Below are 17077 nucleotides of genomic sequence, written 5' to 3' on the forward strand. Positions count from 1 at the left end.
GTGCTATAATCCAGGTATATATTTGGCACCTAGGTGTACCAGACTTCATCAAGCAGGAATAATTTATCCTGTAGACTAGCCCCATATAGAATCACAGAATCATAGAATAGTTTGGGTTGGAAAGGACCTTAAGATCATCCGGTTCCAACCCCCCTGCCATGGGCAGGGACACCTCACACTAAACCAGATCACCCAAGGCTCTGTCCAGCCTGGCTTTGACCACTGCCAGGGATGGAGCATTCACAACCTCCCTGGGCAACCAATTCCAGTGCCTCACCACCCTCACAGTAAAGAACTTCTTCCTTAGATCCAATCTAAACTTCCCCTGTTTAAGTTTGAACCCATTACCCCTTGTTCTGTCACTACAGTCCCTAGCGAAGAGTCCCTCTCCAGCATCCTTGTAGCCCCGCTTCAGACAGTGGAAGGCTGCTGTGAGGTCTCCACGCAGCCTTCTCTTCTCCAGGCTGAGCAGCCCCAACCTCCTCAGCCTGTCTTCATACGGGAGGTGCTCCAGTCCCCTGATCATCCTCGTGGCCTCCTCTGGACTTGTTCCAACAGTTCCATGTCCTTTTTATGTTGAGGACACCAGAACTGCACACAGTACTCCAAGTGAGGTGTCAATGTTTTGATATGTTATGATGTGACTGTTCTTTTTCTACAGGCACATTCACACACATGGTGAAGCCAAAGCCACAGGGCAGTGCAGTCTTAGTGGCCCCAAGTGCTTTTCAATTGCACCAGTTCTCAGACATGTTATTACTAAGAATAGTTCTTTTCAATACTCAAAAAGGCTTTTTGATTTTAGACTTTGTCCTAGAAGAAGGGAAGAACAGGATCTTTATTGTCCAGAATAAAATGCATTTGTCTTCCCAGCTTGGTCAATAATCTGAGTTTACAGGTGAAAGTGCATCTTGGAGGAGGAAGAGTTTTGGCTGACCTTTTCTATAGGAATTATTTATTAAATGTTAACCAATGAAGCAAGTTCATGGAAAGCAGCACATAGGTTAGTTACCAGAATTGCAGTCTGTGTTTCTTCTGAAAGTCTCCAGGTCCAATAGTATGGGTTTTCTTTTTCTGTCTGAATGACTGAGTATGGTGAGCTAAATTCTGAAGCAAACAGAATCCTGGTTTTCATACTCAAGCCTGGCATCTCTCCAGACTGCAAGAAGGTGATTTCCTGCCATCACTCCCATTAAAAAAGGAGAGAAAAAGCACTGTCTCAGGGTGCAGATTTCTGTCTAATGCTGCACTTATCTACAGGTTGTCATTGGAGACAAAGTAGTCCTGAATCCTGTCAACGCCGGCCAGCCTCTCCACGCCAGTAGTCATCAGCTTGTCGATAATCCAGGGTGCAATGAGGTAAGGGCAGGCTGACACAGCTGGAGCAGCTGCACAAACCTCTGTATGTTTCAACTAAGCTGCTTAGATTTGTGTTGTACAAATCAGCAAGTAGGTCTGTACCTGTGGCATTGTTTGGGAATCTTGTTGATCAGCAGCTTAACAGAGCTAGCAGACTTTTCTCGTACCTGTTGTGTGTTGGACGGAGGCTTGAGTTTGATTTATTTTGCTTGACTAGCTAAGATTTTCCTTCAAAATCAAAAGTTACAGCATAATGATGCGTAGCAAGTGACTTCCTAACAAGTCGACTCTGTAGTTACTTGTTCTGGAGTAAATACAGAAAGGACTTTTCCCTCTCAGGTAATGCAACAGGAAGTAGTAGTCTGTGGCAGTATCTTGTCCTAAGTCTGAGACAGTGGGAATAATGGTTTTGGTTCTCCTTTTAGGTCAACTCTGTGAACTGCAATACAAGCTGGAAAATAGTCCTCTTCATGAAATGGAGTGATAACAAAGATGATATTCTCAAAGGGGTAAGACTCCAAACTCTAGTTACTTGTAGCTTGTTTGCTGATGTACTGATGTACCTCTGTACTGATGATGGCTGTCTGGTCTTTGACAGGGGGATGTGGTGAGACTGTTTCATGCAGAACAGGAGAAGTTCCTGACTTGCGATGAGCATAGGAAGAAGCAGCATGTCTTCCTGAGAACGACGGGGAGGCAGTCAGCCACATCTGCAACCAGTTCAAAAGCCCTGTGGGAGGTAGAGGTAAGAATTGTAACCCAAGCTGTAGGTGGCTTTATAGGAACAATGACTCTTTCTGTTTAAAAACAGTGTACCTGGATTTCTTTTTCTTTTTCTTTTCTTTTTTTTAAGGTAAAAGTCTTCCTGGTGTTAGAAGTTTAACCTTGAAATGCCTTTGCTTACTGTGGTGCTTTCTGTGCAAAATCAAAATGGAGTTCTGATCTCTGGTGATGCAGTAGATCACTCTCAAATTCAGGTTCCTGACAATTCAGAAAAAGGAGACAAAGAAATATCTGTGAAGTTATTTTCTTACCAGTCACTAAAGTGTAATAGCAGCTAATAATTTCAGCTGTCCTGCTGAGTGTACCGAACACGCTATTTTTGGTGTGAATAATGCGATTATGCATATCCTCATTTGATGGGAGATCGCAAGCCTTTGCTAGTCCCTATGTGTTGCTCGTCTGAATTATCTTTTTTCTTTACTTGGCTTTTAAATAGTGACCTTGGACATCACTTGCTTCTTAAAATAGCCTCAATCTATTGGTGTTACAAGAGTTCTATGATTAAGTGCTTACCATGCAAACTGCATGTGAGAATTGTAAAATTAATTGGAATGGTGGATAGATGTTTTTCATGTTCTTTTTCCAGAAGTGTCTGCTTTGGTACACGGCTTCTCCCATATTTGAATGTAAAGCCTACCTATCATTTTCATTATTTTGACAAGTTAGAGCACAACGGTAGCTTCTGTGGTTACTGTCCACATTTTCCACTGGGTATCCACTGGTCTTCCATTTACCCAGTTATGCACTGACCTGGTTATGCATGTGAGGCAGAAGTAAGATAGTCCTTTCCCAACTCAGCTGCGCTGAGTTTCCCCTAAGGAAAGGGGTGCAGCCATAGAGTAGCTGATACGAAGTAACAGCTCATCTGATGTTGGAGGCATCTGTTGATAATGGAGAGCTTAGAGAGTAAATACAAATACCTTTGTATTCTTTTGTACAGCAACATTGCATTTGAAATATTTCCAGGTGTCTTCCCTCACCCACTTCAAGAAGGTGAAAGTAAAAAATTAGCTATACCAAAAAAGGTAAAGGAGTAGTTATATTTCTTTAGGAAACTTGTTTCGAGGCACATGCACATCTAGAGCACCTTCTCTAATTACTTCTCTGCCAACTTGCACCATAATCTTAGTGTTATCCTTCATAACTCGTCAAACTGAACTAATTGTAGCCAGCCCAAAGTATTTACTGTGAGTTGTTCACATATCGGAGGTTGTTTCATCTTTTTTGGAGCTCCTTGTTTCCTCTTACCTGTACATAAAATACTGTAAATGCCGAGTTGGAAGTGGAGGTCACTGACTTACAATATAAATGCGGTTTCCCTTTTCTTGTAGGTGGTACAGCATGATCCCTGTCGTGGTGGTGCGGGGTACTGGAATAGCCTTTTCAGGTTCAAACACCTTGCTACTGGACACTACCTGGCAGCAGAGGTAGGTGTTGGGGCTTGCTCAGGAGCTCTGCCTTTCCTTTTCACAGTATTTTCTTCCTTTTGCACCTTCTGAAAATCTTTCATTTCCTGCCCTAAAAATAGACACAGGGGAGGGGAGGAGAGTGGTGTTTGGGTCCTTTTAGTATTAATACAAAATTAGAAGGCTAAACATAGTGAGGAAGACAAAAAAGACGTGACAGAATACCATGGTACAGGAGTAGTCTTGAGCTTATTTCACTTTTTGTATGAATTCGAGAGGCAGTAACTCTTCTTCTGCACAGAATAGACACTAAATGGTATTCTGTCATATGGGCAGTAGAATCAAAATGTATTTATTAATAGATTAATAAATTGTAAATGGTTGAAAGCTTTTGGGGGAAAATGAATTCAACTATTGTTAGTTTCCCTTGAATCATTGATTTCTGAGCTGAACTGAGTGTAAAATGAAATGTAGTTAGACTTCAGACCAGTCTTGTAAGAACTGTAGGTAACGCTTAGCTGTCCAAACACAGAATAGTGTACATCTCCATAGTGAACATCTTTCCCTCATCGAAATAAGATTTAAAGATACTTTATTTTAAATAAATAAATAAAGCTAAGGGTTATAATTTTGTGAGTTTTGCTGCTTAACACTTGTAAATGTTTATTAAAACTACTTCTGTTTACTTCAAAGCATGGATAAACCAACATGCCAATACATAAACCTCTGTAAGTAAAAGCTGTCCTGAATGAAAGAATGTGTAGCAGGGCAGAAGGGCTGTCTCAGTCCATGCTGTTGACCTGAGAGCTTGAGTGGGAAAAGTCCAGATTAAATATCCAACTTGTATTATAAGCAGATTGGAAAAATGGCGTTTAGTCACATGCTCACTGACAAAGCCTTTTCAGTAGAGGGGGACCCAGTACAGAGCTTTTCCAGTAAATCCTGCATTTGCTAATTGGCCAAACCAAAATCGTGGTCTTGCATCATACAAAAATATACCATAGGAGATTGCTCACCTGATCTGTGGTTAGAATAGTTTGTTCAAAAAGATTTCTACCAAGAAATTCCTAATTGGAATTTTCACTTGGGAATTTTAAAACCGCCCTGAAACTTGGCAACTCTCTACCCATTTTGCTCCTTTAGTGGTTACCCTGAACGAGGTAATTCTTTCTGCATGTTTGCAGATTACTTAACTGCTTACTTTATGGGCAGACAGCTGCCTGGTAAGGGATGAATTGGTTTGCACAGTGTATTTTCTGCATGCCTGTAGTGCTGTAGCAGTAGAGTGCATTTCTTACACAGTAAGTTTAGAGCGCGCTGAGGTTGTTTCCCGCTTCCCACTCTGTCAGAGTTTTGACGTGCCTGTGATTCTGTTTCATCAGGTAAACCCTGACTATGAGGAAGATGACCTGGAGTGTCAATCCTCAGTAAGTATAGGCAAGAGTATGATCTTGCCCCTGATAGAGGAGGGCTTGACACAGGCCCGGGTATTTACCTGGCCAGTGCATAGATGGCCCAGGCTTTGTTTCTAGTGAAGAAACTGTGAAAGAATGAGAATGATCTTAAAGGCTTTTAAGGCCTGTCCAAAGGAGTGGATATTGAAAACTGGGTTAGGCTTTAGTGAAGAGCAAAGCACTTGGAACTGAATTTATATGTTACCTGGACCCCCTCACCTCCCCTCTTTGTAGCATCTCTTTTTCTGTCTTCCTGTTTCTTAAAACTTTGTTTTCTTGAAGCGCTCTCTTGAGTAGGTCTGCAAAGCAAGCTCATCTAGGTGACACCAGATGGCAGGTGTCCGTAATGGGACGTTCACATAGTGCTGTGCCAGTCAGTTGTCTGACCTCCATGTTTAAGAACTTAATTCCCCCTCTCGTTTTAGCTTGTCACAGGAAAGACAAGATAAAGGGTCTAGAGAGCAGGAATGGCAGGGTCAGGATGATTTAAGTGCCATTCTTCTGATTTTCCTGTGAAAGCAAGTCTTGTTTTCAATAAGTGTTGTGTCCAAGAGTGAGTGTGCTGATGCTTTTTGTTAATAGAAGCTTCTCTTTGGTGTCAAAGGGAAACGGCATTGTTTCAGTAGTTGAAAAAAGATAAAGGTGGAACAGCGCTTTCCATTGTAGATTCTGTTCTTTTAGTTGGATTTGACTGAAAGCCTACGCAACTTTCTTGGTGTTTTATCCTGTATTATGGAAGATTTGCTTCATTTGGATATGAAAAAGAACTACTCCTGATTTTTGAAAGATGAATGCACTGTGACGCTTTGAAATCCTGCAGTGTGGATTTCTCCTAAAAGGATCTGTCATTATAGCCTGGCCATTACGACACTTATCCTTGCCCCCAGATATTGAGCTGTTAATGCCATTAGTTCTTGGTGGTATTTTGCAACAAACACTGATCTGAGAGCTTGACTTGAGTAAGCATACAGAAAAATTGAATGCTCCCCTGTCCCAGGCTATTGTCTGTGGGGAAAATCCAACACTGAACTATTCTGTTGGCTTAACTTTTTGAAAGTTAATCAGTGTTGAGGTCTTCCATGTAGCCATCCATCCTCCGGGTGATATGCTAATGTCTCCTGATAAGTGCAGTAATAATGATAACACACTGGTTTCTGAGCTGCTCTGAATTTTTCCTGCTCTGTCTCTTTTACCACTAGGTGGCAAAAATAGACCATAAAGGATAGGAACAGGAGCACATAATTCATGTCTGACGTGAAATTACTGCATCGTTTAACATTCACTGGTGACAGGATGGTGTAGGCTGCTTTATCCAACTTTATCCGAACTCCAACTTGATCCAAATGTGAGCTGTCTGCAAGGCAGCAGGTTTCTTTGCACAGCTCTGTGGTTTGTTGTTTTCTCCTTATTACCTTAGTGAACCATACAAGAATAGGGTTTAAATGGGCATGGGTAAGATCCAGCCAGTACCTTTCAAAGTTCAAGGGGACTGCTGTTGTCAGCTTTCAGGTTGTAGTTTTAGTTCTCCTTAAGTTGCCCTGTTTCTAGCTTTCTGATTACAACTCATTTCAGCTTTGCCACACTTGCAATAGTTGACCAGTTGTCTCCTGAAATACAAATTGTGAATATAGAGCAGCTGCCTTACTGTGGGGATGGAGACAGCTGAAATGGGGAGAATTTATTCCAAGTGTGCGAATTTTCCTGGTGTAAAGCCTCCAGATGGACTCTGTTGGGTGTATAGTTACTTCTTTTCTTGAAGGCACGCTCCCAATGTGTATTTCTGTTCCATACAGCTAGCTGCCTGTTCCCATGTGCAAAATCAGACTTTAAATGTCACTACTTTGCAGCCAAGTTCATTGACTGCAAATGTGCTAACTACAGAGTATCCTGAGGCACAAGTCATGTTAGATACCTTTTCCGTATGTTTAAGGATTGCAGTGCTTTACACCAGGGCTTGGAATTGAGTGTTGAACCTTCCACCAGTGCCATGATCACAGAGAAGCTGATGAATTGCTTGATCACTCTGAAAATTACACCTAGGATTCAGATGTTTATATGTGGACAGCTGGCTCCTGTGTTGTGTCAGACAGTTAGCAAGTTTTTTATTGACTAGTGATAACTGGTAGTTCCCTAGGAAGGGTTTTAGAGGAAGTTGCTGTTCCTTTTCCCATTTATCTTCATTTTTTCTACCCCTTTTTCCTTTCATCTGAAAATTCAGAGTTTTATTCAGTTGATGTTAGTATCTTTATTTTTACTAAGAGAGGCTGGTAATTTGCTGCCGCTTTGGGAATAAAGATACTTCTGATGCCATGGCCTTTGTAGCATGTTATTGTGTTTGAGTGCCTCATGAGTTGTAGTGTGAACAGCAAGACATCTAACTTGTTGATTAGCTTTCTGTTTTCTTTGTCTGTGATAGATGTCCCATTTTTGCTGCTGAAGTTGATTATTTCCCAGCAAGATTGTTAGTACATAGTGCTGCTGGGTTTTATATTTGCAGCTCTCGTAATTACTTTAAGAGTGATAATTGCAATATGTCCAGTACATCTCCAGAGCTAGTAGTGTCAGGGTGGGGATCTTGGCAGATGTGGGTCATCTGAAACAGTGTGCTGTGGGGTGAATGGGGCATTCTGAGTCTCTTCTGGCACTGTCTGCAAGACATAACCTCTGTGGTTTAGGATTTATTGTCTTTGTGATCCAGAAATACTCAGAAGTTATTAACAAAAGAGAAAGCAAAGAAATGGTTGGCAAGAGCAGCTACTTGTCAGTTCTACTGGTGTCCTAAAGCTTGGCTGTCTTAACTGGTACTTTGGAGTGATTCAGTCATGTCTGCAATTACTGGACACCTCTACTTAACACTAGGTAGTTGGGTTTGGAGGGCTTGGCCTGACTCTGTGATGGGACTTCTTCCACAGCTGGACCCTGAGCAGGATGCCTCCAGAAGAGGCTTGCACAGTGCTCAGGAGAAGATGGCATATTCTCTGGTGTCTGTGCCTGAAGGAAATGATATCTCCTCCATATTTGAGTTGGATCCTACCACCTTGCGAGGAGGAGACAGCCTTGTCCCCAGGTACAGCTAAGCATACAACTCTGTTTTGGAGGTTTCGTTTCTGTCTCCCACTGTTTTTCTTTAATCCTTTAGAAATAAGGTTCTTTCTCAAATTAATATAGAAATACTTGACTGCCTGAAGCCTCACTTCAGTACCTTACAATGGAGTTATAAGTAACAGAACATCATTTTACAGATGGCAAAATTGAGATTGACTTCCTTTGCAGTGGATAAACTTGGACTAAAGGCCTTGAGTACCCTGTCAAGCTGCTCTCATGGCCTGTCTGTGTTATGTTAGCCAAGAGGTAACATCAGGTATTTAGCACTTCATTTTCTGTTGTTTACATGTCCTTGCTACTTAAAAGGTGCTGTACCTTGTAAAGATGCTCAGTCTGCAGGCTGTTTGTTCCCATTGAGAAAACATGGCACACTTGTTCCATCTAAGCAACTGTCTAAATCACCAGATACTCTTAAGTTAGCAGAAGCTATCATGGCCACCAAAAGCAGTGGTTCTGTCTGCCTTCTCTGTCCTTCAGGGTGCCATGATTGTGTGGAGAGAGGAGGTTGTACTGCAGCGGAGAGACTGGTTTTTGTTCTGGACTAAGGTGCTCATCCGGCTCTGGCTTGACATCTTTTATTAAAGAGCTGGTACATGCAAATCAGTGTCATTGCCAGAAATGCCTGAGAGAAGAGTCTGAGACTGCTGTCCTTGTGGGACTAGAGAAAATTCTTGCCTACTAAGGCTCATGATCTGGTCTCTTAATGGACCTATGATGCTTGTGTAACATTGAGTAGCTACACAAACACTCAAAAATTCTCACTCTAGGAAATATAAAATAGCTATCAGTGAGTTATGGGCTGGAAAATAAGGTAAGGGAGGAAGCTCATGGCTCGGATACTGTAATGTGAGGGCTTGAAGAGGCTTAATTTGTTACTGTGCAGCAGGTGTTACACAACAAAATACAGAAGTAGTTCTGTTTTACGGCAGAATCTATTTCATTATATAAGACTACTTCCTAAATTAAATTTATAGAATGAACTAAGGGAAGAAGAGTCTTATTCTTGTTATGGTATGCAGGATGGATAAAGATGACACTCTTTTTCCCACTTGTTCCTGGCAACATCTTGCAATTTGAACAATGTGAAGATTTCCCATTTGGGAAACTGACTCGTGCTTTGAAACTTTTGACTTTCTTTCAGGAACTCTTACGTCAGACTTAGACACCTTTGCACCAACACCTGGGTTCATAGTACCAATATCCCTATTGATAAAGAGGAGGAGAAACCTGTGATGCTTAAAGTAAGTTCTGTTACTTTATGTAAGCGCATCCATTGATTTCTCTAGTTTCATTGAAGTGTTGTTTGCATAAGTTCCAGTCCCTTGAGACTGTGGGGTTTGTCAAACAGCAAGCAGCATAACAGTAATACATAGTGCCTACCCAGAATATTTTATCTTACAGGCTAGGTTTTCATGGTAGTTTACTAGTTATGCTGTTTAATTTCTGCTGTAATACAGTCATCACAAGGAGGATTTTTTCCACTGTTTACAGCAACATTTTGCAGTCTCACCTGATGTTTCTCTGGATTTAGGAGCACCTTTGAGCTTGCACAGAGTGATACTGTTCTCTCAAAGTTTGATTTGATCAGTGGTCTCATATTGCCAAAGTGGAGTGTAGCTTTTCTTCAGTTTTATTATCTGTGAGTATATGAATCAGTGCTTTGTTTTCTGCCTTGTGATTTAATGGTAAAACTTCTCTGGGTTTCAGATTGGTACTTCTCCAGTGAAAGAGGACAAAGAAGCTTTTGCTATAGTACCAGTTTCCCCTGCAGAGGTTCGGGACTTGGATTTTGCAAATGATGCAAGTAAGGTTTTAGGTTCCATTGCTGGCAAGTTGGAAAAGGGAACAATAACCCAGAATGAAAGAAGGTAAGGAAACAAGATCTTGTTGTTTTCTTTACTCAGTAACTGTCTCTCTGAAAATTTTGTCTATGTATGCTATCTTAGGAGAGGGATTTGGTTCCTTAGTGAGATTTTAAAACCAAAAAAAGCTGATGGTTTTATTGTTGACGTCTCCATAGTGGAGGTTCTCAAGCCTATTCTGTCAAGCCCACCCTGTTGCTATGAGATGAGAGCATGAGAACTGTTGTTGTGGACTTGGAGGAATAATCCACAGCATACCTTTCCTGATGGGCTTTACAAATAGAGTGTGGGAATTTATAATCCACCTTGTGAAGACTGAACATATGACTTCTTGTAAATCCTCTGGCAGTCTGTGAGAAGTATGTGGCCACGCAAAAAGAGCATGGTGGGCTGTGTAAAACCAAGGCCTGTGTGCTTCTGTAGCCAATGTCTTGTATTTGGCCTTGGGAGATATTATCACCTGATTACTTTTTTTTCATGCCAATTTACAGAACTGCCAAATAGAACTTGGTGAGTGAGTAGTTGCTCTAAAGTGATCTGATTGTCTTAGTGCTGCTGTGGTTTAGCTGTACAGTAAGGGGATATAGCAATAGGGAGCATTAGTTCCCAACTTTAAGTTCAGTACAAACCTATGTGCTTTATCCAGTCTATGAGTCAGTCTCCAATTGATGTTCTTTTTCTCACTTAGTGTTTTGAAATCTATATAAACGTACACTGGCATTCTTTTAACAGAAAGAGTTTGGAGTCTTGTATTAACAACTTCTGGATTTCCTGTAGGTCTGTTACCAAATTATTGGAGGATTTGGTCTACTTTGTTACTGGTGGAACTAATTCTGGACAAGATGTCCTTGAAGTGGTATTTTCTAAACCTAATAGAGAACGGCAAAAGCTGATGAGGGAACAGAATATTCTGAAGCAGGTAGGCTGCATTTTTCTCTAAACACTGCCTACAAGAGGGCTGTCAGAAAAGAGAACCTAATAGTAGTGAGCCTGGCCAAGTTATTGGAACCAAAAGATCCACTGAGTTTTTCTAGCTTGTGGCAGAATGTAAGCATCCCATTACTAGAATTAACAGCTACAGAATATGATGATGAGTAAAGGTGATTAACACCGTCTTCTGTCCAGGCTACTCTAGGCCACGAAACTGGGTAACTATAGTGTATTTCTGATGTGCTTTTTAGCCATTTAAAGACACTGACACAGTGGTTTTACCCTAATTTTCATGAGATGAAGGCAGTGTCTCATGAGGTTATCTTTGCTTTTTAATAAATCTATAGATTTTCAAGTTGTTGCAAGCACCATTTACGGACAGTGGCGATGGCCCGATGTTGCGGTTGGAGGAGCTGGGAGACCAGCGTCATGCTCCTTTCAGACACATATGCCGGCTTTGCTACAGAGTGCTGAGACACTCTCAGCAGGATTACAGAAAGAATCAGGTTTGAAATATGTCTGTACTTCTCAGTGGCACTAACACTGTTCCTGTGCTCCAAGAAAAATAAAGGCTGCATCCCATTAATTAAACCCTGCTAGGCTGTGCTGTGATTGTACAGTCAGCAAGAGATTTTTGGGTTGCTGAGTTTTACTGTCTGGCATTTTTCATCTGTCAGACACTATCTGCAATGTAATTAGGACCAGTTCTAAGGGGAATTTAGGAAAACAACAGAATTACTAACTGGCAAATCCAGGTGAATTATAAGACTTTCTTTACTCTTGCATACTACAAGCTCCGTTGAAAGGTGGCCTATGAATTAAGGCTGATTGTTTTCCATTGCCATTTATTAAAAGTAATCTCTTATCAGATAAGGATGAATGCCTTGGTGGGGTCTAGCCCGGGAGGGAGGGAGGTTAAGGTTATCTGTCAACACTTGTTTTCTTGGAAAACAGCAACTTGAATCTAATCCAGTTCACTGCTTGAGGTGTTGATATTGACAAACTGCTGTTTTCTGTTGTTGATTGTTTTCTTAAATTCTAAGAATTAATTATACCACCTTCCTTCTTCCCTCTCTGTTTTGAAGGAATACATTGCAAAGCAGTTTGGCTTCATGCAGAAACAAATTGGCTATGATGTCTTGGCTGAGGACACTATTACAGCACTGCTTCATAACAATCGCAAGCTCTTGGAAAAGCATATCACAGCTGCTGAGATTGACACTTTTGTTAGTCTTGTGAGGAAAAATAGGGAGCCCAGGTGAGATCTGTGTTTCTAAGTATATGATTACCCTTTTCCTCAACCTTCTGACAAAAATCTGTACCTGCCAACTTGCTAGCAAGGAAGCACAGCTAGTTCACTTCTATTTTGGCACTCACCATAACTTCCCCCTCGGGCAACAGTCTCGCTCTGCAAAGTTAAAATGGAGTTCTGAATGTTTTCTTTCTGAAATGTAGATTGCTTCAGTCTAGATCTTAACAATGATTGATACCCTTTTGGCTCACGTTTTCCAACAGGTTTTTGGATTACCTCTCAGATCTGTGCGTTTCCATGAACAAGTCTATTCCAGTGACACAGGAGTTGATTTGTAAAGCTGTGTTGAATCCAACAAACGCAGACATTCTCATTGAAACTAAGTAAGTTAATGCCTTTAAAGGTGGTTTTCCTGGTGTGAAACAGAAAGAAGGTGTTTCAAAGCTGAGAGCACTGCTGGCAGGTCTAGAGAAAGCAGTTAAGTATGTGTAGGGACCTCTTCAGAAGAAATGGGCATTGATAGCAGCAGATGTCTGCCATGTGTGTTCACTCCTGCAGTCCGAACTTTTTTGGGTACCTCACACTTGGTCAAAGTGGACAGACTCTGCAGGAAGGTGTGCAGGACTCTGGGGACCTGATCCTCCTCTAGGCTTCAGGCCTTTGTCCATAAGCTGTCTGAAGCAAGCGTTTCCTGGGTGCATGCCCACTGAGCTCACCCTGCAGCAAAGTAGAAGCTGATGCATCTCTGCTCACCTGTTTCACCCTTTGCGGTTAGGATTTTGGTCTCCAACTCTTAGCATTGCTCTGTCGTTGCTGAGCAATAGCAGGCACCAAATCCCAGTCATTTTCCATAAAGATGGATTTATTCAATATGTGGAATAGGGCATAGATAATCATTATCAAAATACTCGAAGAGGGAAGCAGGTCTCTGTCAGGGAGTATTTAAAACAAATGGATGAGAGTATTCTTGCATATTTAATTCTCTTAATGAAATCATAAAGGCTGTATTTATTTCACCAGTACTTGAAGTTGCTGCATTAATTATTTGTTCTTATCCTTATGTATTTAATTTTCCTTTTTTCAGATCTATGATCTCCTTTTTTTTCTGAAGAATTAAAAGCCCCAAAAGCCTTTTTAGTTTCAGTAGCTGATGTGTTTCTAGTTATTTTGCCACATAAATAAAAAGGAAGTGTCATTTAAGGGCTACAGAACTAATAGATTCTTAGATATTTTTGTTTACCAAATCCTTTCCTACTTTGTTGTATGCTCTTTGAACCGGTTCTCCTGTAAAGATGTTTTCTAAAGTCAGATGTGTCTTTATCTTCCCTTTATCTTAATCACTTCCATGGGGCTGAGATGTTGGTCTTTTTAAGGCTGAATAAGCCTTAAAAGCTTATACTCTAAATTCATGTTAACCTAATACTTTTATTTAATAAAACCCAAACATTTTATGTAGTTAACTGCCACCACTGAAAGAATAAGATAACTCTGCTTTTACTTTGCAGAGTTGAGGAATAAAATGTTTTTCTATATGCAGGTAAGATAAAATTAGTTACTTCTATGCCACCAGTACATTTTAGCAAGTGTCTTGAATGTTCTCAAAGATCTGCATGGTTCTTGGCAGTTTGTAATCTAACCTAACTTCCTTCTGGCAGGCTGGTCCTCTCTCGATTTGAGTTTGAAGAAGTGTCAAGTGGAGAAAATGCCTTGGAAGTTGGAGAAGATGAGGAAGAAGTGTGGTTGTTCTGGAGAGACAGTAACAAGGAAATCCGCAGTAAGAGTATCAGAGAGTTGGCTCAGGATGCTAAAGAAGGGCAGAAAGAAGATCGGGACGTACTCAGCTACTACAGGTTAACAGCACATGCAGTTGGCTAGCAAAGTTCATCAAGGCTGTATGGGGAGTTCTTTGGTATACAGGCTGTAGTTGTCTTGGGAGAAAGGATACTGGTTTCATGGCCAAAATCACTGTTAAGAGAATGAGTGTGAAGTCTCTCTCAAGTGAGAGCTAAAAGCACTAAGCCCAGTTATCAGCATGGCAAGTTTTAAACTGTTAATAAAAAATAGTTGAGGCTTAGAGTGCATTGAATTTGCACAGCACTTAATGCCTGTACTTCTGCTTGGTTTCCTGATAAGTAGGTGTTTTGAGAGAGCCTGCATGTTAGCTACTTAGGTTACCTATATTCAGATGGTAGTTGGGGTGAACAGCTGCTTGAGGGAACAATAGGATTTGAGCATGCCTATGACTTTGCTTTTGATTTTAAAGGAGTCACTGCTGTTCATTCTGCCTTCTACATTTCTCTGTAAGCTCAAAGCCTGTAGTGGCCCTGTAGCTCTCAGCAGGACAGTGAAGTTATGAAAATGCCACAAGTTCGGTTTGATTTATGTGCGGCGCTCACTTGTACAGCTTAAGATGTGCTTTTAGCAGTTTCTAACATGAAGCGATGTTTCCAGATGACTTGAGAAGACACAAAGTTCTTGGCGTGGTGTAAGATCAGGTTTCAGCCCAGACCAAATTCCTGTGTCTGGGTTATAAACTTCTGAGAGTAGCTTGACGGACTCGATTGTGGTGATGCAGAAAGTACGAGTGGATTGGATTTTGCATTATCTCTTTCATTGAACTGGTTCTGCTAATATGTGTTTCTGAGCCGGTTGGAAGGCTGAAGTCAAAGGGAGACCACTTGCTTTTATATAGAATTGATAGTGTTAATTACTTTTAGTCTACATTATATACTTGTGGACAGACTCTAAGACAAAGGGTTAGAACACAGTTTGGTCAAATTCCCATGAGGAGTGCCGAGTGTGAAAAGGAGTCTGCTCTCAATTAAATGTTAATTTCTTTAGGAAACCTCACAGCTGACGCTATTCAACACAAGCCTTTGTGAATACTCATGAATGTTGGACATGTGCTTTTTGTCTGGGGGTTAATTAATCAGTCTGTTGAATGTGCATGACTTTAAATGCCAGTTGCTTGCTTTTAGGTCATGGACTGAAAATCTTAGGAATTGTTTAGTTTTTCCTCTCCTAATCCTTTCCCTAAAGGGAGCAGAGCTCAATAGTTGTTTCATCAGGTACCTAATTTTTAATGATTCTGTAGTCCATCTAAGGTTTTACCTCAGTGAATAACTGTGGCTCTAGCATCAGTAAAAGACATTTGGTCTTATACAGTGTTTAGGCTGAGTTGCTCTAAGTGTTCTTTGGATTCTTTTGTAGCTTTCCTAAACAGCATTACTTAATTCTATGTAATTCCTGGGAAAATACGATTACTCCTTTTATTCTGTTTATGCACTGTTACCTTTTAGTAGTGTTTGATAAGGACTTTATTCTTTCCATAATAAGTATTACCCATATTAGTGGAAAATGTAAGATTGATTTGTTAATACATAAGAATATATCAGTACTACACCCAGCGGATATTCTGGAAATTAAAGTGTAAACTGTTTATGTATTTCTTTTCTCCTGAAGATACCAACTAAACCTCTTTGCTAGAATGTGCCTTGATCGACAGTACTTAGCCATAAATGAAATATCTGGCCAGCTGGATGTAGACCTCATTCTCCGATGCATGTCTGATGAAAACTTGCCATATGATCTAAGAGCATCTTTCTGCCGGCTGATGCTTCATATGCATGTTGATCGTGACCCCCAGGAACAAGTAACACCAGTGAAGTATGCTCGTCTCTGGTCTGAAATACCTTCTGAAATTGCTATTGATGAGTAAGTACATGCTGGAATGGTGTCGGAAAGGAAATTACATCACTTGTGATGGCTTTAAAAACAAAACCAGATCAGCTCTCAACTTGTGCATTATTTATGCTGTTCCTGATTAAAAATTCAGAAAAATAATAAAAAAGCACACAATGTATTCAAACCCCATGGTTTCATTTGCCTTATGTATGCTCGAGAGAACTTTCCCTAGAACAACATAACCTTCCTGTATGTCCGTGGTGTAAGCTATGAAATAGGAGGGGTTTGTCTTCAAAATGCACAGTGATCACAGTGATGCTCTGGCTCAGATTTGAGTGATGTGGCAGGTGGCCTTGGGGTATGAAAGCAAGAGAGGACTGTGTCGTTTTTCTTCCTGCCTTATACAATTGGAGTATGGACTCTTCAAGGCAGATAGTCTGTATGGTAGTTTGCACAATCAAAAGCAAAACCAAGGGGGAAGATGCTGAAACAAGTAATGAGCTGGACACAGTCACATTCCCTAACTTCCAATGGAAAATACTCTGATACAGTAGTGAAAAGCCTGTGCAAAACCACAGCTAGCCTGGAGATGTGATTCCTTGACCATAGGGCTGTATTAACTCTTTGTAGTACAGATAATTTAAAATCTATACTACTTCAACTGTTCAGAACTCAGTTTTTCAGTTGGAGAAAAGTACATTTAAAACTCATGTTGAGTGTTAGGAATCTGAGTCTTGTCAGTATTAATAATGGTGTTTAGTGGTTTCTTGGTTTTCCCTCCCTTCTCTCCTTGCTAGCCTAGTTTGCTGAGAGAGATGCAGTAGATCATGTTCAACTTTAAATGCCAGAATAGAAAAACAAACAGCTTCAGCTCTGGCAGAGGCTACTCAGTGATACGTGATCAAACGGGAAAACAGAAGTAGTCAGTGAAAAGTGATGGAGATTCTTTTTCAGATACTCTCTGCATGTGCTGAGAAACACACCTAGAATTTGTATGAAGAAAAGTTAATTTCTACTTTGCATATATATTGGTTCTTACTTGGAAGAAAAATAGCATCCACAGTCAGCATCTCTTGGCCACATCCGTTCTCATTAACGTTGTACATAGCTTGTCATTGTTTCCACCAAAATAATGAGGGTTTCTTTTTTCAGTTATTGGGACAAAATTCTTTTTGTTTTCCTCAGGCATTTTTAAATAGTGCAAAATGAGCATATGGGATAAAGCAGCCAAAGCCAGGAAAT

At 40.7% G+C, this 17077-nt stretch overlaps 1 protein-coding gene across 2 annotated transcripts in view; it reads left to right on the forward strand.

The window, feature by feature from the left end:
• Nucleotides 1-17077, forward strand: part of ITPR1 (inositol 1,4,5-trisphosphate receptor type 1) — a 170947-nt gene that overhangs the window by 50086 nt on the left and 103784 nt on the right. For both annotated transcript variants that reach the window (XM_057422996.1, XM_057422997.1), the window contains exons 8-21: nt 1261-1359; nt 1785-1868; nt 1958-2104; nt 3474-3569; nt 4931-4975; nt 7915-8069; nt 9249-9348; nt 9815-9975; nt 10747-10888; nt 11247-11405; nt 11985-12157; nt 12415-12534; nt 13807-14001; nt 15614-15865. In XM_057422996.1, the coding sequence (XP_057278979.1) occupies nt 1261-1359; nt 1785-1868; nt 1958-2104; nt 3474-3569; nt 4931-4975; nt 7915-8069; nt 9249-9348; nt 9815-9975; nt 10747-10888; nt 11247-11405; nt 11985-12157; nt 12415-12534; nt 13807-14001; nt 15614-15865 (1928 nt within the window). The remainder of the gene's footprint in view (nt 1-1260; nt 1360-1784; nt 1869-1957; nt 2105-3473; nt 3570-4930; nt 4976-7914; nt 8070-9248; nt 9349-9814; nt 9976-10746; nt 10889-11246; nt 11406-11984; nt 12158-12414; nt 12535-13806; nt 14002-15613; nt 15866-17077) is intronic.

This window comes from Pezoporus wallicus, unplaced genomic scaffold (genome assembly GCF_028554395.1).
Source record: "Pezoporus wallicus isolate ANWC-B61680 ecotype Strahan unplaced genomic scaffold, APGP_CSIRO_Pwel_v1 contig_7073, whole genome shotgun sequence".
NCBI lineage: Eukaryota > Metazoa > Chordata > Aves > Psittaciformes > Psittacidae > Pezoporus > Pezoporus wallicus.